Source organism: Aotus nancymaae, unplaced genomic scaffold (genome assembly GCF_030222135.1).
Source record: "Aotus nancymaae isolate 86718 unplaced genomic scaffold, 86718_ANA_hifiasm-v0.15.2.pri h1tg000019l, whole genome shotgun sequence".
Classification (NCBI taxonomy): Eukaryota; Metazoa; Chordata; class Mammalia; order Primates; family Aotidae; genus Aotus; species Aotus nancymaae.
In genome coordinates this window covers 58,208,866-58,223,250 of record NW_026988431.1, presented here as the reverse complement: position 1 = coordinate 58,223,250, position 14,385 = coordinate 58,208,866, and the positions used below count along the sequence as shown (strand labels likewise).

The following is a 14,385-nucleotide window of genomic DNA, read 5'->3' as shown; positions in this document are numbered from 1 at the left end:
TTTTAAGGAGGTAATATGCAAAGAAAATAGTTGAGGGAAAAATTGTGATAATTTAACAAAAGTTTTGTTTTTTTAGTAATACATATCTGGCTATTCAGAATTTTAAAGTGGGAATGGTAAAATATTTCTTGTAGTTCATTATGATCTCTTCATATAATTTTTATTTCTTTTAACACATCTCATTTTCTATCTTTATTAAAGGTACATGAGTCTTATTTCCCCTGTAAAATTGTAAGCTTCTTGTGGACAGAAGTCATGTCTCTTATCTTTTTTTGTGCCCCGCCCCAGGACTTTAATTAGTAAACCAGCACATGTAAACACATACACATGTTTGAAGAAAATAAATTTCATAAAAATAAAAGATGTTTTTATTTTTTCAGGCAAAGCACTGGCATATTGAAAACTGCCTTTTCCTTCCTAAAAGAGATCCTAATTCAGTGGAAAGTGAGATTCAAAAGGAAATTTGTTTGTTTTCTAAGGAGGAATCTTGTTTAGACTCAACAGAACATTCTCTACCTAATAAAAACAAAGATGATTCAGCCTACAAGTAATTTTGAACATTAGCCAAATGTCAACTGGAGTAAGATTGGTCCAAACTTCCTTCTGCCCTCTGTGGAATGTTCAATAACTACACCTCAAGATTTCTCCAAAATCTAGGGGATCGGTAGGTACGTAAGGACAAGTGGCTTGTATTATCAGGGCCATATTTGGCTCTTATTTCTTGACTACATTGAATTCTTAATTTGTATTAAGTGCCATCTAGTCTTATTTCTACTCCATCAACAAGCTAATTGTGAAAATTGGCCTCTTTATTCAAAAACTATCTTAGAATGCGTATCAGATTTTACTCCTGGTTTTGATAAAGTGCTCAGGGTTTATGTGACAAAATTTCAAAGAACTTAACTTTGAAGTTAGACATCACTCCCTTAAGGCTTCTAGTCCTTCAGTGTTGCTCGGATTTTCTTCTCTTCACGTCTCTGCTAGATCCCGAGTTTACACTCCATTTACGCTCTCATGTCAAGGAGTTTAGTTCTTTTGTTTTCTATACTTTTGCTAAACCATGATCTCATAATTTAACTTTCCGTGCTAAATGACTATTTTATTCATGTAGAGATAGATATCTGAGCCTATTACTTGGAGAATAAAAATATTTTGGTGCTTTTATTTGTTCCACCTAAGGAAAGAAATGGGGTTTACAGAGCTGACAAGAAAATAGTTCTAAATCTCCCGTCATGCTGTAATTCAATGCTTCCGTCATCTTCTGTGTTAAACAGGTAAAACACCAGAGAGAACTCTTCTTCCCTTTAACTCACTAGTCAGTTTTCCTTTCATTGAGGATATAAAGGGGGGATGGGAAGAAGGAAAAGGTAGCATTGCTGTTCTGGACGCTTGGCAGATGTGCAAAGCATACTCCTTTTCCCGGTGGTATAGCCGAGGATTCTTTGATGACCCCACTCAGGGACCTTTGAATTGCACATTTCCAAACTTACGAACTCTTTGGCTAGTTTCTTATGGCTCACCTCCTCCAGCTCATGCCCCTTGTAATACACATCCCAATGTTTTCCTGTTACAGTCCTATGCATTGCCAAGTCTCCCCTCTTGCACAACTCCTGGTTTAACTTCTACTTGGCCTGTGGGAAACTCGAACATTTTGCAACACCAACGTTTCCACTCTTACTCCACTGCCCCTGCAGCACCATGTACAAATTTTTTTCCTGTAAACTTCAGGTGTTAATAAGACACAGGCCTGCTATGTCCCTCTCATTGTTACCCTAGAGGACATACATAAAGCTATTTGGGCTATGTGAATGGAGGCTAGAAGTGAAAAAGAGAAAAGCTTTCCTCCCCTCCCATGGGAGTGGGTCTCAATTCACACTTAAGGCTCTCTGATGCTATTGTCTTAGAGTTTCCGCATCCTTTGTTCATATCTTAGTGTGATGGTTGGCTTAAGTGTCACAAGATCAGTTTTGGAGCTAGCCTTCTTGGCAAAGCTACCTTGCACCCAAGGAGTGTACCACCTCATTTTGGAATGTAGAAATACTTTTGTATTAATCAATAAATTATTTTGCTTTCAAAGTTTTTGAATCTCTACTGACAGAAAAGAAAAATTCCTCTTTAGCATTCTGTTATGCTAAATTACTTTGGTATTTGTTCTTCCATTTTCTTGAGTTATGGCTTGCAGAAATGTCAAGTGGCATTTTACATTTAGGCAGAAGGATATTTTCAAATTAGAAATCTAGCATGAGCAATTCTGTACAATCATAGAATGCTGGGAATGGAAAGACTTTACATAGGATAAAATGTCCCCACCCACCTACCCTACTCAATCTCACAGATGAAGAAACAAAGTTACCTCAGGGTAACACATATAGATCATTTTTTTTCCTGTTTCCATCACATGCATAGACTAATGAAGGCAATGGTTACAGATTGCTGTTTAGGAGTATTTCAGCCAATATACTAATTTCCCATTCCTTATGACAAACTCGGTTATCCTTTGAACATTTTTCTTTTGAGACCGTCTTACTTTGTTGCCCGGCTCAAGTGCTGTGGTGCAACCCCAGCTCACTGCAGCGTCAACCTCCCTGCCTCAAGCAATCCTCCCACCTCAGTCTCCCAAGTAGCTGGGACTACAGGCATGCTACCATGCCCAGTTCACACACACACACACACACACACACACACACACACACACCCCTATATGTTTTTCTGTACAGATAGGGTTTCATCATGTTGCCCAGGCTGGTCTTGAACTTCTAAGGTTCAAGTGATCCTTCTGCTTCAACCTCTCGAGGTGCTGCTAATACAGGTGTGAGCCATCATTCCCATCCTAAACATTTTTTTAAAGCAATCTTTCCCTAGATTCAAACATTGGCAATTTGCTGCTTACTTCTTCCCTAGTATTCTTTGATGGTTGGTTGTGTTTCTGTGGGGCCAATGGTGATATCCCCTTTATCTTTTTTTATTGTGTCTACTATTTGATTCTTCTGTCTTTTCTACCTTAATTTAGCTATCAATTTTTTCAAAAAACTAGTTTCTGGATTTGTTGATATTTTGAAGGGTTTTTTTTTGTGTGTCTGTATCTCCTCCAGTTCTGCTCTGACCTTGGTTATTTCTTGTCTTCTACTAGCTTAAGGCTTTGTTTGCTCTTGATACTCTAGTTCATTAGTTGTGATGTTAGGATGTTGATTTGAGATCTTTCTACCTTTTTGATGTGGGCATCTAGAGCTATAAATTTCTCTTAACACTGCTATAGCTGTATCCCAGAGATTTTGGTACATGGCCTCTTTGCTCACATTAGTTTCAAGGAACTTCTTAATTTCTGTCTTAATTTCATTTATTACCCAGGAGTCATTCAGGAGCAGGTTGTTCAACTTCTATGTAACTGTATGGTTTTACTGAGTTTAATACTGAGTTCTAATTTAATTGTGCTGTGGTCTGCGAGACTTATGATTTCAGTTCTTTTGCATTTGCTGAGGAGTGTTTTACTTCCAATTATGTGATTAATTTTAGAGTAAGTGCCATGTGGCACCAAGAAGAATGTATATTCTGTTGTGTTTGGGTGGAGAGTTCTGTAGATCTCCATCAGGTCCACTTGATCTAGAGCTGAGTTCAAGCCCTGAATATCTTTTACACTTTCCATCTCGATGATCTAATATTGACAGTGGGGTGTTAAAGTCTCCCATTATTATTATTGTGTGGGAGTCTAAGTCTCTTTGTAGGTCTTTAAGAACTTGTTTTATGAATCTAGGTTCCTCTGTATTGGGACCTCTGTATATAGGTTCCTCTGTATATCTAGGATAGTTAGCTCTTCTCGTTGAATTGAACTCTACCATTATGTAATGCCCTTCTTTAAACCAACAAAGATTTAAAAAGTCTGTTTTGTCAGAAACTAGGATTGCAACCCCTGCTTGTTTTCTGCTTCTCATTTGCTTAGTAAGAGGTCCTCCATTCCTTTATTTTGAGCCTATGTGTGTCTTTGCATGTGAGATGCATCCTTTGAATACAGCATACCAATGGACCTTTACGCAGTTTGCCATTTGGTGTCTTTTAATTGGGGCATTTAGCCCATTTATATTCAAGGTTGATATTGTGTGTGAATTTGATTGTCTCCATGATGCTGGCTATTTTGCAGACTTGTTAATGTAGTTGCTTCATAGTGTCATTGGTCTGTACTTCAGCGTGTTTTTGTACTGGATGATACCAGTTTTTCAATTTCATCTTCAGTACTTCAGGAGCTCTTGCAAGACAGGCCTGGTGGTAACGAATTCCTTCAGCCTTTGCTTGTCTGAAAAGAATCTTGTTTCTCCTTTGCTTATGAAACTTAGTTTGGTTGGATACACAGTTCTGGATTGGAAATTCTTTTAAGGATGTTGAATATTGGCCCTCCAGTCTCTTCTGGTTTGTAGGGTTTCTGCTGGGAGGTCTGCGGTTAGTCTGATGAGCTTCCCTTTGTAAGTGACCGGGCCTTTCTCTCTGGCCGCCCTTTACATTTTGTCCTTCATGTCAATTTTGGAAAAGCTGATTTTGTATCTTGGGGTTAATCTTTTCATGAAGTATCTTACTGGGGTTCTCTGGACTTCTTGAATTTGAATGTTGGCCTGTCTTGCTAGTTTGGGAAAGTTCTGAATGATATTCTGAGTGTGTTTTCCAACTTGTTTTCATTCTTTCTACCTCTTGCAGGTATCCCAGTCAGTCACAGGTTCGGTCTTCTTACATAATCTCAGTTCTTGGAGGTTTCGTTTGTTCTTTTTCATTCTTCTTTCTCTAGTCTTGTCTGCTTGTCTTATTTCAGCAAGATAGTCATCAAGCTCTGGGATTCTCTCCTCTGCTTGATGTATTCAGCGGCTGACACTTGTGATTGCACTGTGAAGTTCTCTTGTGTTTTTCGGCTTCACGTCATCTTTGTTTCTTTCTAAACTGGTTATTCTGGTTAACAGCTCCTGTAATGTTTTATTGAGGTTCTTAGTTTCCTTGCATTGTGTTAGAACATACTCTTTTAGCTCAGCAAAGTTTGTTATTACCCACCTTCTGAAGCCTACTTCTATTAATTCATCCATCTCAGCCTCAGCCCAGTTCTGTGCCCTCTCTGGAGGTGTTGCAACCATTGGGAGAAGAGGCCCTCTCACTTTTTGAATTTTCAGTGTTTTTGTGTGGATTTTTCTCTCATTTTTGTGGGTTTATCTACTCTTTGATCTTTGAGGCTCCCGACCTTTGGATGAGGTTTTGTGGGGCCTTTTTTGTTGATGTTGTGTTCCGTTTGTTTTTCCTTTAACAGTAAGGCCCCTCCTTCTGCAAGGCTGCAGTTTGCTGGGGCTCCACTCCAGACTGTTTGCCTGGGTCCCTCCTACACCTGGAGGTATCACCAGTGGAGGCTGCGGAAGAGCAAAGCTGACTGGCCGCGCCCTCCTCTGGAAGCTCCATGCCAGAGGGGCACTGATGTGATGCCAGTGAGAACTCTCCTGTATGAGGTATCTGGTGACCTGTTTGGAGGACTCACCCAGTTAGGAGGCATGGGATCAGGGACTCAGTGAAACACTCCATCCGTCCCTTAGCGAAGTGGGTGTGCTGCAGTGGCAGGAATCCCACTTGTCTGCACTGTTTCGATTCCTCAGAGCCAGCAGAAGGAAAGACCAAGTCCACTGAACCAGAGACTGTGGCCACTCCTTCCCCTAGAGGCTCCATCCCAGGGAGATCAGAGTTCTATCTGTAAACCCCTGACTGGGTCCTCGAAGTTCCCACAGGGAGGCCCCACCCAAAGAGGAGGAGTGGATCCAGGTGCCACCTAAAGCAGCAGTCTGGCCACGATCTGCCACAGCCATGGTGATGCACTGTGGGGAATTCCTTCCAGGCCCAACTGCCCAGTTTCCCCAGTACTGGCAAGGGAAAATGGCGGACTGGAGCCACAGTCATGGCGACTGCCGCTACCTCTGGAAACTGTTGTCTTAGGCAGTCTGCAGCATGCTGCCACTGGCTGTAACCCAAGCGGCCACCGAGAGTCTGCACAGTTCTGTGCTTGGAACCCAAGGCCCTGGTAGTGTGGGCTCATGAGGTGATTTCCCCATCTATGGGTCGCACAGATCTGTGGATAAAACGTGGTTTCCCTGGTGGGGTAGCTCACTCACTCACCAATCTATAGGTTTTAAAATTCACAGGTTTCTCTTAAAACTGAAGCTTTGTTCTCTGCCAGATTAAATAGGAGTACAGCAAACTGATCTTCCCATGTTGATTATAATCTTGTATAGGCACTGGTAGATTTCCAGGGATGAGAAGCAAAGTTATTTCTACTATACAGCATTTTGCTGTCTGGACATACCAGCTCTTTCACTAGCAGCTAATTTTTGTATTTTTAGTAGAGATGGGGTTTCACTATGTTGCCAGGCTGGTCTGGAACTCCTGACCTTGTGATCCGCCTGCCTCAGCCTCCCAAAGTGCTCAGATTACAGATGTGAGCCACTGCACCCGGCCAAAAGTAATACATTTTGATTACTGGGAAATTTCGAAGTACAAATTAGCAAGATATGCAATTATCTGTGGTAAAACCATTGTTTAACATTAGGCATTTCACTCTTAAGACCTTGTTTTAGGCAAATGTATAAAAATGAAAAAAATGTACATTTTATAAAAATGGGGGCTTACTAGACAGTTTATAACCCGTTTTATCACTAAAAAAGACAGTGAGCACATTTTCATATTTGTTAATGAGTATCCATGGAAAACAACATTTATAATGACTTCCTAGGAATTTATCATGTTTTTCAACTATTTTCAAATATGTACATTGTTTACAAATTTTAACTGGGAAAACACTTTAAATACCTTAGTGTGCACATAGAATATCTTATTGAATTCATCATTAGAATAAATTTGAAGAGGAATTGCTGAGTCAAAAGGCATGAAGACCTTTGGGTTATCTTGCTAAAGGTCATTTTGTCGTCTGGACATACCAGCTCTTTCACTAGCAGCAATACAAATGGTTGCTTTCTTGCCTTTGAACCAAAAGTAGATGTTATTGCCATCTTAAAACTGTTGCCATGATATCTTATTGTTTTAAATTGGAGCTTTTGATTATTGGTGAAAGCAAACATTTTTCAGGTTTATTAACCTTTAACATAACAAATTTGAAAGGGATAATTGAAGTCTTAGACTAACTCCTACGGCATCTTTAAGAGAAGCACTTCCCAGCCTTCCTGAATAGTTCCTATATGACTCACTCACCATCTCATAGATACCCTTCTCTATTGAACTATTTTTAATGTCTCTAATGTTACATCAAATTCATCTGTAGAACTCACTCATCAATCTTCATTCTTATTCTAGAGCAACAAAGAACATGAACTATGCCCTTAATTGAGATGGAGTCTTCCTCTGTCACCCAGGCTGGAGTGCAGTGGTATAATCTCGGCTTACTGCAACCTTCACCTCCCGGGTTCAAATGATTCTCCTGCCTCAGCCTCCTGAGTAGCTGGGATTACAGGAATGTACCACCATGCCCTGCTAATTTTTTTTTAAATAGAGATGGGGTTTCACCATGTTGATCAGGCTGGTCTTGAACTCCTGACCTTGTGATCTGCCCTCATCAGCCTCCCAATGTGTTGAGATTAGAGGCGTGAGCCACTGTGCCTGGCCTTTTATTATCCGACACATTCTTTGGTTACCATTTTAAAAATTGCTTATCAGGAAGGGATTCATTATTAGAAACCAGTATATAGAATGGGATGAGAAGTGAAACAAAAAATTCCATTAGTTTCCCAGGAAGTTTATATAAGGCAGAAAGCACACCTCAAATTAATGTTTAATTATTTTCCATTTTTATGATGTTTTAAAGTTCCATGTTACTGTTAGGAGGGAACTGATATTATTTAAATGCTATTGAGTACCTAATCATTCTGCCAGTAGATTTCATGTGAGAAATTAGAAAATAGATGAATAGCTATAATACAAAATATTAAGATTCCATTTTAAATTAGGCTTTATGTGCTGTAAACACTTGAAGGATTGGCAGTCTACTTTTGCCAACAATCTGGTAATAACTATCTTATGTCCATGTATGACAAATGAAAGCACGTGATAATGTATTCAATGTTTGAAATTTGAACTTTAAATATATTAGAGCAGCAAATTATTTGGGGGAGTGCCACATCTTTTTACTTTTTCGTCTAGTCATTCTGATAGTTCTCAAGAATATTAGAACTGGCTGTAGGGGGATGTTAGAAGTCCCTGCTTCGAGTGAAAAATATTGTCTCGTTCTTGCTTAAAGTGATACTAGCCAATACCAACTGAGCCCTTACTGTGTTTCCGGCCCTGTTCTAAGGTCTTTGTGTGTTTACCTCATTTAATTCTCACTGTAATACTAGGAGATAGCTATTATCATCCCAATTTCACAACTTGAAAAACAGAGGCAGAGAAGTGATTTGCACAGGTCAATCAACCAAGAGGTGAACCAGGGATACAAATGCAGGCATTCAGGCTTCCAGAGTTAGTACCTCACCACTTGTTCTATGTTGTCTGTCCAACAAGCATCACGTGAAAATGTTGACAAATTATTGGTTTCCGAGTCAAGCAATCAAATATTTTATCAAGTACCTGCTATGTATAAGTCACTACTCTAAGCATTTTCCCTTCTATTTTTATGCCTAGGAGGGCACTCGAGAGATTGTCAGTCATACCTCCCTTTCACAGCCAGAGTCAAGAGAAGGGAGATCAGTTAGAGTCTTTTCTTCTCATAGGACTGATGCCAAGGCTGCTGGGTCCCGTAGTAGATCCCCTTCCTGCATCACCTACTAGGCATTTTCTCAAAATGTTTTAAAACTATTTAAGCCTGGTATTAGTCTTCTGGTTATTTATCTTCATCACCTTTCCTCTTGGGAGTATGACCTCTTTCCAGTTCCCTGTGCATTTTCATAGTAACCACTCCTGCAAATATCAGATGTTTACCTATGAACAGGAAGCAATAGATTGTTGACTTTATTTGTTGTGATTTCCAAGAGATTCTCTCCTACCCTTTGCCTACTTTTCTTCCTCTCTTTAGTGGAAATGGGCAAAGTGTTTTGCCTTATACAAAAGTTACTCGATTTAGATTCCACAGGATGAGATAGTCTGAAAGCAAATGGTCCAAAAACAGGGAAGAGTTTAGTATATTTGAGGGGAAGGGAAATCAAGGTATTTTGTTAGCCACTCAAGCAGAACCTCCTTACTTGTGCCCTGTCCCTAGAATCTTTTCCATGTTTAAATAATTCTTTTCTAGAAAAAAAATGTATTGTTAACTCAGTAACCGCAAGGCCTAACTGTACCACACTCCATGCTTTCAGTATCCAAACCCAACTTATTTTCACAAATCCCCTTACTATCTTTAAATGCCTCTCTAAGGATATGTTTTTGTCTTGAAAACCTAAATAGTGGCTAAATGCTAATTCTTACTCACATGAGATGGCATATGGTGAGAGATGCCATTCCAATGCAATCTGGGGAAAATCTGCCCACTTACCCAATGACAAAGCTCTCCTAAAAGGAAAAAAAATCTAATTCCAAGTAATTTATGTTGATACTCTGATTCAAGGCAATTGTGATTAACTCCCCCAACCCCTCTTAAATGTGTGCTATGATTGAAAACTTGCTTCCAGGATAACATTAAAAAAGGGAAAAATTAACTGTACAGTAGCTATTGAAAGTACTTATTACTAAGAACTTGGCAAATACAACTGTGGTCAGGTGCTTGAGGTTAACATCAACCATGAAAGTCAGGTTGATAGCATGCACCTTTTATTGGATGGGATAAGAGTGGCAGTTCACCTGTTACTTTCCTCTCTACAACACGTAACCCCAGTCTCACCATGAGACTATCAGACAAACCCAAATGAGGGACATTTTATCAAAAAAATCCGACAAGTATTTAAAACTGTCAAGATCATATTAAACAAGAGCCAGAAAAATGACCACAGGCCAGAGGACAGGGAGTCATAACAAAATAGAATGTTGGCCTTACAGGACATTAAAAACTAGTAGAACTATAATAAAATATGGACTTCAGTTACTAGTGATGTACCAATATTGATTTCTTTGTTGTGACAAATGGTAGTGTAAGATGTTGTAAGGCCCGTTGCCTTGCCGGGAGCTCGGATGCACATCCCCCCCCTTTTGTTCCCCAAAAGCTCAGACATGCTCAGGTTGTTCCCTTTTCCCCCTCTCGCACAGCCCGGCTTTCCCTTAAAGAACCCAGTATGCAAATGGGGTCTTGTGATTCTAGCCAATAGCAGCCGAGTAATTCTAACCAATAGCAGCCAAGTCCTGTATGCAAACAAAGGCTTGTAACCTTACCCAATAGTAGTCCTGCTCTCCCACAACCAATCAAGCTCCTTCACTCCCTATAAAACCCCACGTCTGAGAGGAGTCCGTGCGACTTCTCCGGCCCCTCCTGTCGGACCGCAGAACCTCGCCTGGGAGCCTGAATAGATTCCTTCACATTGGATCTTCTTGTGTTGGCCTCAGTTTCTTTTTAAACTTGGCAAGAACCCAAGAACAAACCTCACAGTTATAACAGGAAAATTTTTTTTGAGGAGTATACTGGAGCTCTACTAACTTTTCTGCAAATCTAAAGTCTCTAAAATGAAAAGTTTATGAGAAAGGTATTACTACTTAAAAGCTATACAAATAGCATTTAATATTAAGAGCGATATGTAGATTTTACTTGTATTGATATTTTAAAATTTTTTGAATTTGGAAGATACGGTAAAAATAGAGCGGAGGAAAAAGGCTGGAAATGAGCATTACTTGAATGCTATTATTTATTAGGCACATTTCTGAACTGTCATCCATCTTATTTCCTTTTAAATCCACAGCAAGAGTCCCATTACAGTGAGGAGAAAATTGAGGCTGAGGGTATGGGAAACAGCTCAGAGTCTTATATCTGCTATGGATTTTGTAGCTACAAGAGTAAAAGTTAGGGATTGGAAGAATGGTAACTATGAAGGGCTGAGTGATGAAGGGAGGGGAAGACAGAAGGAAGAGGGCGAGTTAAGATCCCCAGGGCTCTCCACAATTTTGTGAAGATGGATGTGTTTGCTGGCTTGGTGCTGTGAAGAGACTAAATTTTTGGCAACGTAACTTGTAGCTGTTAAGGTTGAAGTCTATGACAGTGAATTTTAAATAGATTTGAGATCATTTTGTTTTCTCACAAGATTATATACAGCTATGTAATGATTTTACTTCCCATATTTTATTGATAAAACTCTGGATTCAAGTTATGCTAAAGTTTTCTTATAGATTCATATAAGAAGCTTCAGAAGTACTGAACTTTTGCATTTTGGATGCCATAAAGATCCATGCTTAACACTGAATAAATAAGCTTCGATACTAAGCATTGTTGCTTACTTCTCATAAGACAAGGATAATGTTTCTGTAAAATTTTCTTCTGTATAATTTGACCTTGTTGCTATGGGGACATCGTCTTTGCTTAGTTAGACTCTTGGCCATTCTGGCTCTCACCCTTTTATCACTTGGTTTAGCAGGCATTTTGTTAAAATATATGTCTTGATTAGTGTAAACAAATCTCACTGCCTCGGTTCACAGAAATGATTTTTTTTGGTCAAAGACGCATATATCCAGAATCTTTTCACCTCTGTGGTTAATAATTTCATTGTGAATTATTTTCTTCCAGTGTCAGATCAGGAGATATAAATTTAGGCATAAAATATAAGGAAAGAAATGCGAGTATGAAAAAACCACCATATTATGGTGAAGTTATAAAAAAAATCATTCAGTAAGTAGTCACCGTTGATATATTTCTATGCTAGCTAATAGATTAGTGTGAATAAAAATAGCTATTCTTTGTGCCAGGAATGTTCCTATTCCTTAATAAACATGAATGTAATGTCATGTGAACCCCATTTAACCAAAGTGAGGTACAGAGACATCGTCACTTGTCCAAGGCTCCACAGAATACAAGTGGAAAAAGCGTAAGGTCTAAGCCAATGTGTTGGAACACTCTTGCTTTGCTATAAAGAAATACCAGGGTCTGTATAGTTTATAAAGAAAAGAGGTTTTATCGGCTCACAGTTCTGTAGGCTGACCAGGAACCATAGCATTGGCATCTGCTTGGTGGAAGGTGAAGCAGCAGCAGGCACATCACAGGGCGACAGCAGGAGCAAGAAGGAATGGGGGAGGCGCTACACACTGAACAGCCAGATCCGAGAACTCACGACCGTGAGGACAGCACCAAGCCGTGAGGAATCCACCCTCCTCATGACCCAAACACCTCTCACCAGCGCCCATCTCCAACACTGGGGATTACATCTCAACATGAAACTTGGGCAGGGACAAACATCCAGGCTGTATAATTCCATCCCCGACACTTCCAAATCTCATGTCCTTCTCCCATTGGGAAGGCATGGTTTTATTTTGCAATAGTCCTCCAAAGTCTTAACTCCTTCCAGCATTAACTTAGAAGTATGAAGTTCAAAGTCTCATCTGAAACAAGGTAACTTGCTTTCACCTATATGCCTTGAAATAAACAAGCCATTTACTTCCAAGATAAAATGGGGGCATAGGCATTGGATAAACATTTTCATTGCAAAAGGGCAAATTGGCCAAGAGAAAGGGGCTATAGGCTCCAGGCTAGTCTGAGAATCAGCATTATATCTTAAAGTCATTATATCTTAAAGTTTCAAAATAATCTCCTTTGATTCCATGCCCACATCCAGGGCACACTGGCACAAGGAGTGGGCTCACACGGTCTTACACAGATCTGCCCGTGTCTCTACAGGGAACAGCCCGTGGTGGTTCTCATGGGTTAGAGTGCCTGCAGCTTTTTCAGGCACAGGATGCAAGCTGCCAGTTAATCTACCATTCTCAAGTATGAAGAACAGTGGTGCCCTTTACAGAGCTCCACTAGGCAGTGCACGAGACCTCGAACCCTGTACTTCCCCTCTTTGCTGTGCTAGTAGAGATTCTGTTAGGGAACTGCCCCTGCAGGTTTCTTCCTGGGCACCCAGGCTTTCTCTTACACCCTCTGAAATCTAGGTGAGGCTGCCAAGCCCCCTTTGCTCTTGTGCTTTAGGTACCTGCAGGCTTACCATGGAAGCCACCAAAGCTTATGGCTTACACACTCTGGAGTGGCTGCCCGAGTTGTACCTGGGGCCCTTTGAGCCCTAGCTGGAGTTGGAGCAGCAGGAATGTGAGGAACAGTGGTACAGTTGTTCTACGTCTATGGGCCTGTGATGGGAGGGGCTGTCTAGAAGACCTTCAAGGCCTTTTTCCTGTTGTCTTAGATATCAGCTCGACTCCTTTTTAGTTATCCAGATCTCTAGCAAGTGGTTGCTCCACAGCCTGCTTGAATTTCTCTCATGAAAATGCTTTGTTTGCCAAATGACTGGGCTGCAAATTTCTTCAACATTGACATTCTGCTTTCTCTTTAAATGTAACTTCCAACTTTAAGGCATTTCCTTGCTCCCACATCTCTAAGCTAGGCTGTTAGAAGCAGCTAGGGTACATCTTGAGTGCTCTGCTGTGTAGAAGTTTCTTCTGCTAGATATTCTACATTATCACTGATAAGTTCAAACTTCCACAGATGCCTAGGGCATGAACAGTGCAGCCAAGGTCTTTGGTAAGGCATAATACGGGTGACCTTTGCTCCAGTTCCAAGTTCCTCATTTCCATCTGAGAGCTTGTTGGCTTGTACTTTGCTGTCCACATTGCTATCAGCATTTTAGCTACCACCACTTAACCAATCTAAGAATTTCCAAAATTCCCCTTATCTTCCTGTCTTCCGAGTCCTCTAAACTCTCCCAACCTCTGCCCATTAGCCACTTCCAAAGCCACTTGCACATTTTCAGGTATCTTTATAGCAGTACCCCGTTCTTGGTACCAATTTTCTGTGTTAGGCCATTTTTGCGTTGCTGTAAATACCTGAGACTAGGTAATTTATAAAGAGGTTTAATTGGGTCATGGCTCTGCAGGCTGTACAGGTATGACACCAGCATTTGCCCAGCTTCTGGCGAGGGCCTCGGAGACCTTAAAGTCATGATGGAAGGTGAAGGGGAAGCACGCAACATCACACGAGAGCAGGAGCAAGTCTGGGGTGGTGCCACACACTGAAACCACCAGACACTGTTGCAAAGACAGCACCAAGGGAATGGCACTAAATAATTCATGAGAAATATGCCCCCGTGATCCAGTCACCTTCTACCAAGCCCCATCTCCAACACTGGGGATTATAATTCAACGTGAGGTTTAGAGGGGACAAATATCCAAACTATATTAGTCAGAGAATGTGTGAAGTACCTAATACAGTTCTAAAAATAGAGATGGCACCAGAATATTCTTTCCCTTAAGTGTTTAATAAGGATGAATAAAAACTTTTTGTTCTCAGGAATCCTGAAGTCACACAGA

General features: G+C 40.4%; 1 protein-coding gene across 1 annotated transcript in view; it reads left to right on the top strand.

Annotated features, from left to right (window-relative positions):
• WDR49 (WD repeat domain 49) overlaps positions 1-14,385 on the top strand; it is a 139,180-nt gene that overhangs the window by 105,966 nt on the left and 18,829 nt on the right. Inside the window, 3 exon segments of the mRNA XM_064378521.1 lie at positions 381-547; positions 11,657-11,744; positions 11,746-11,758. Coding sequence (XP_064234591.1) covers positions 381-547; positions 11,657-11,744; positions 11,746-11,758 — 268 coding nt within the window.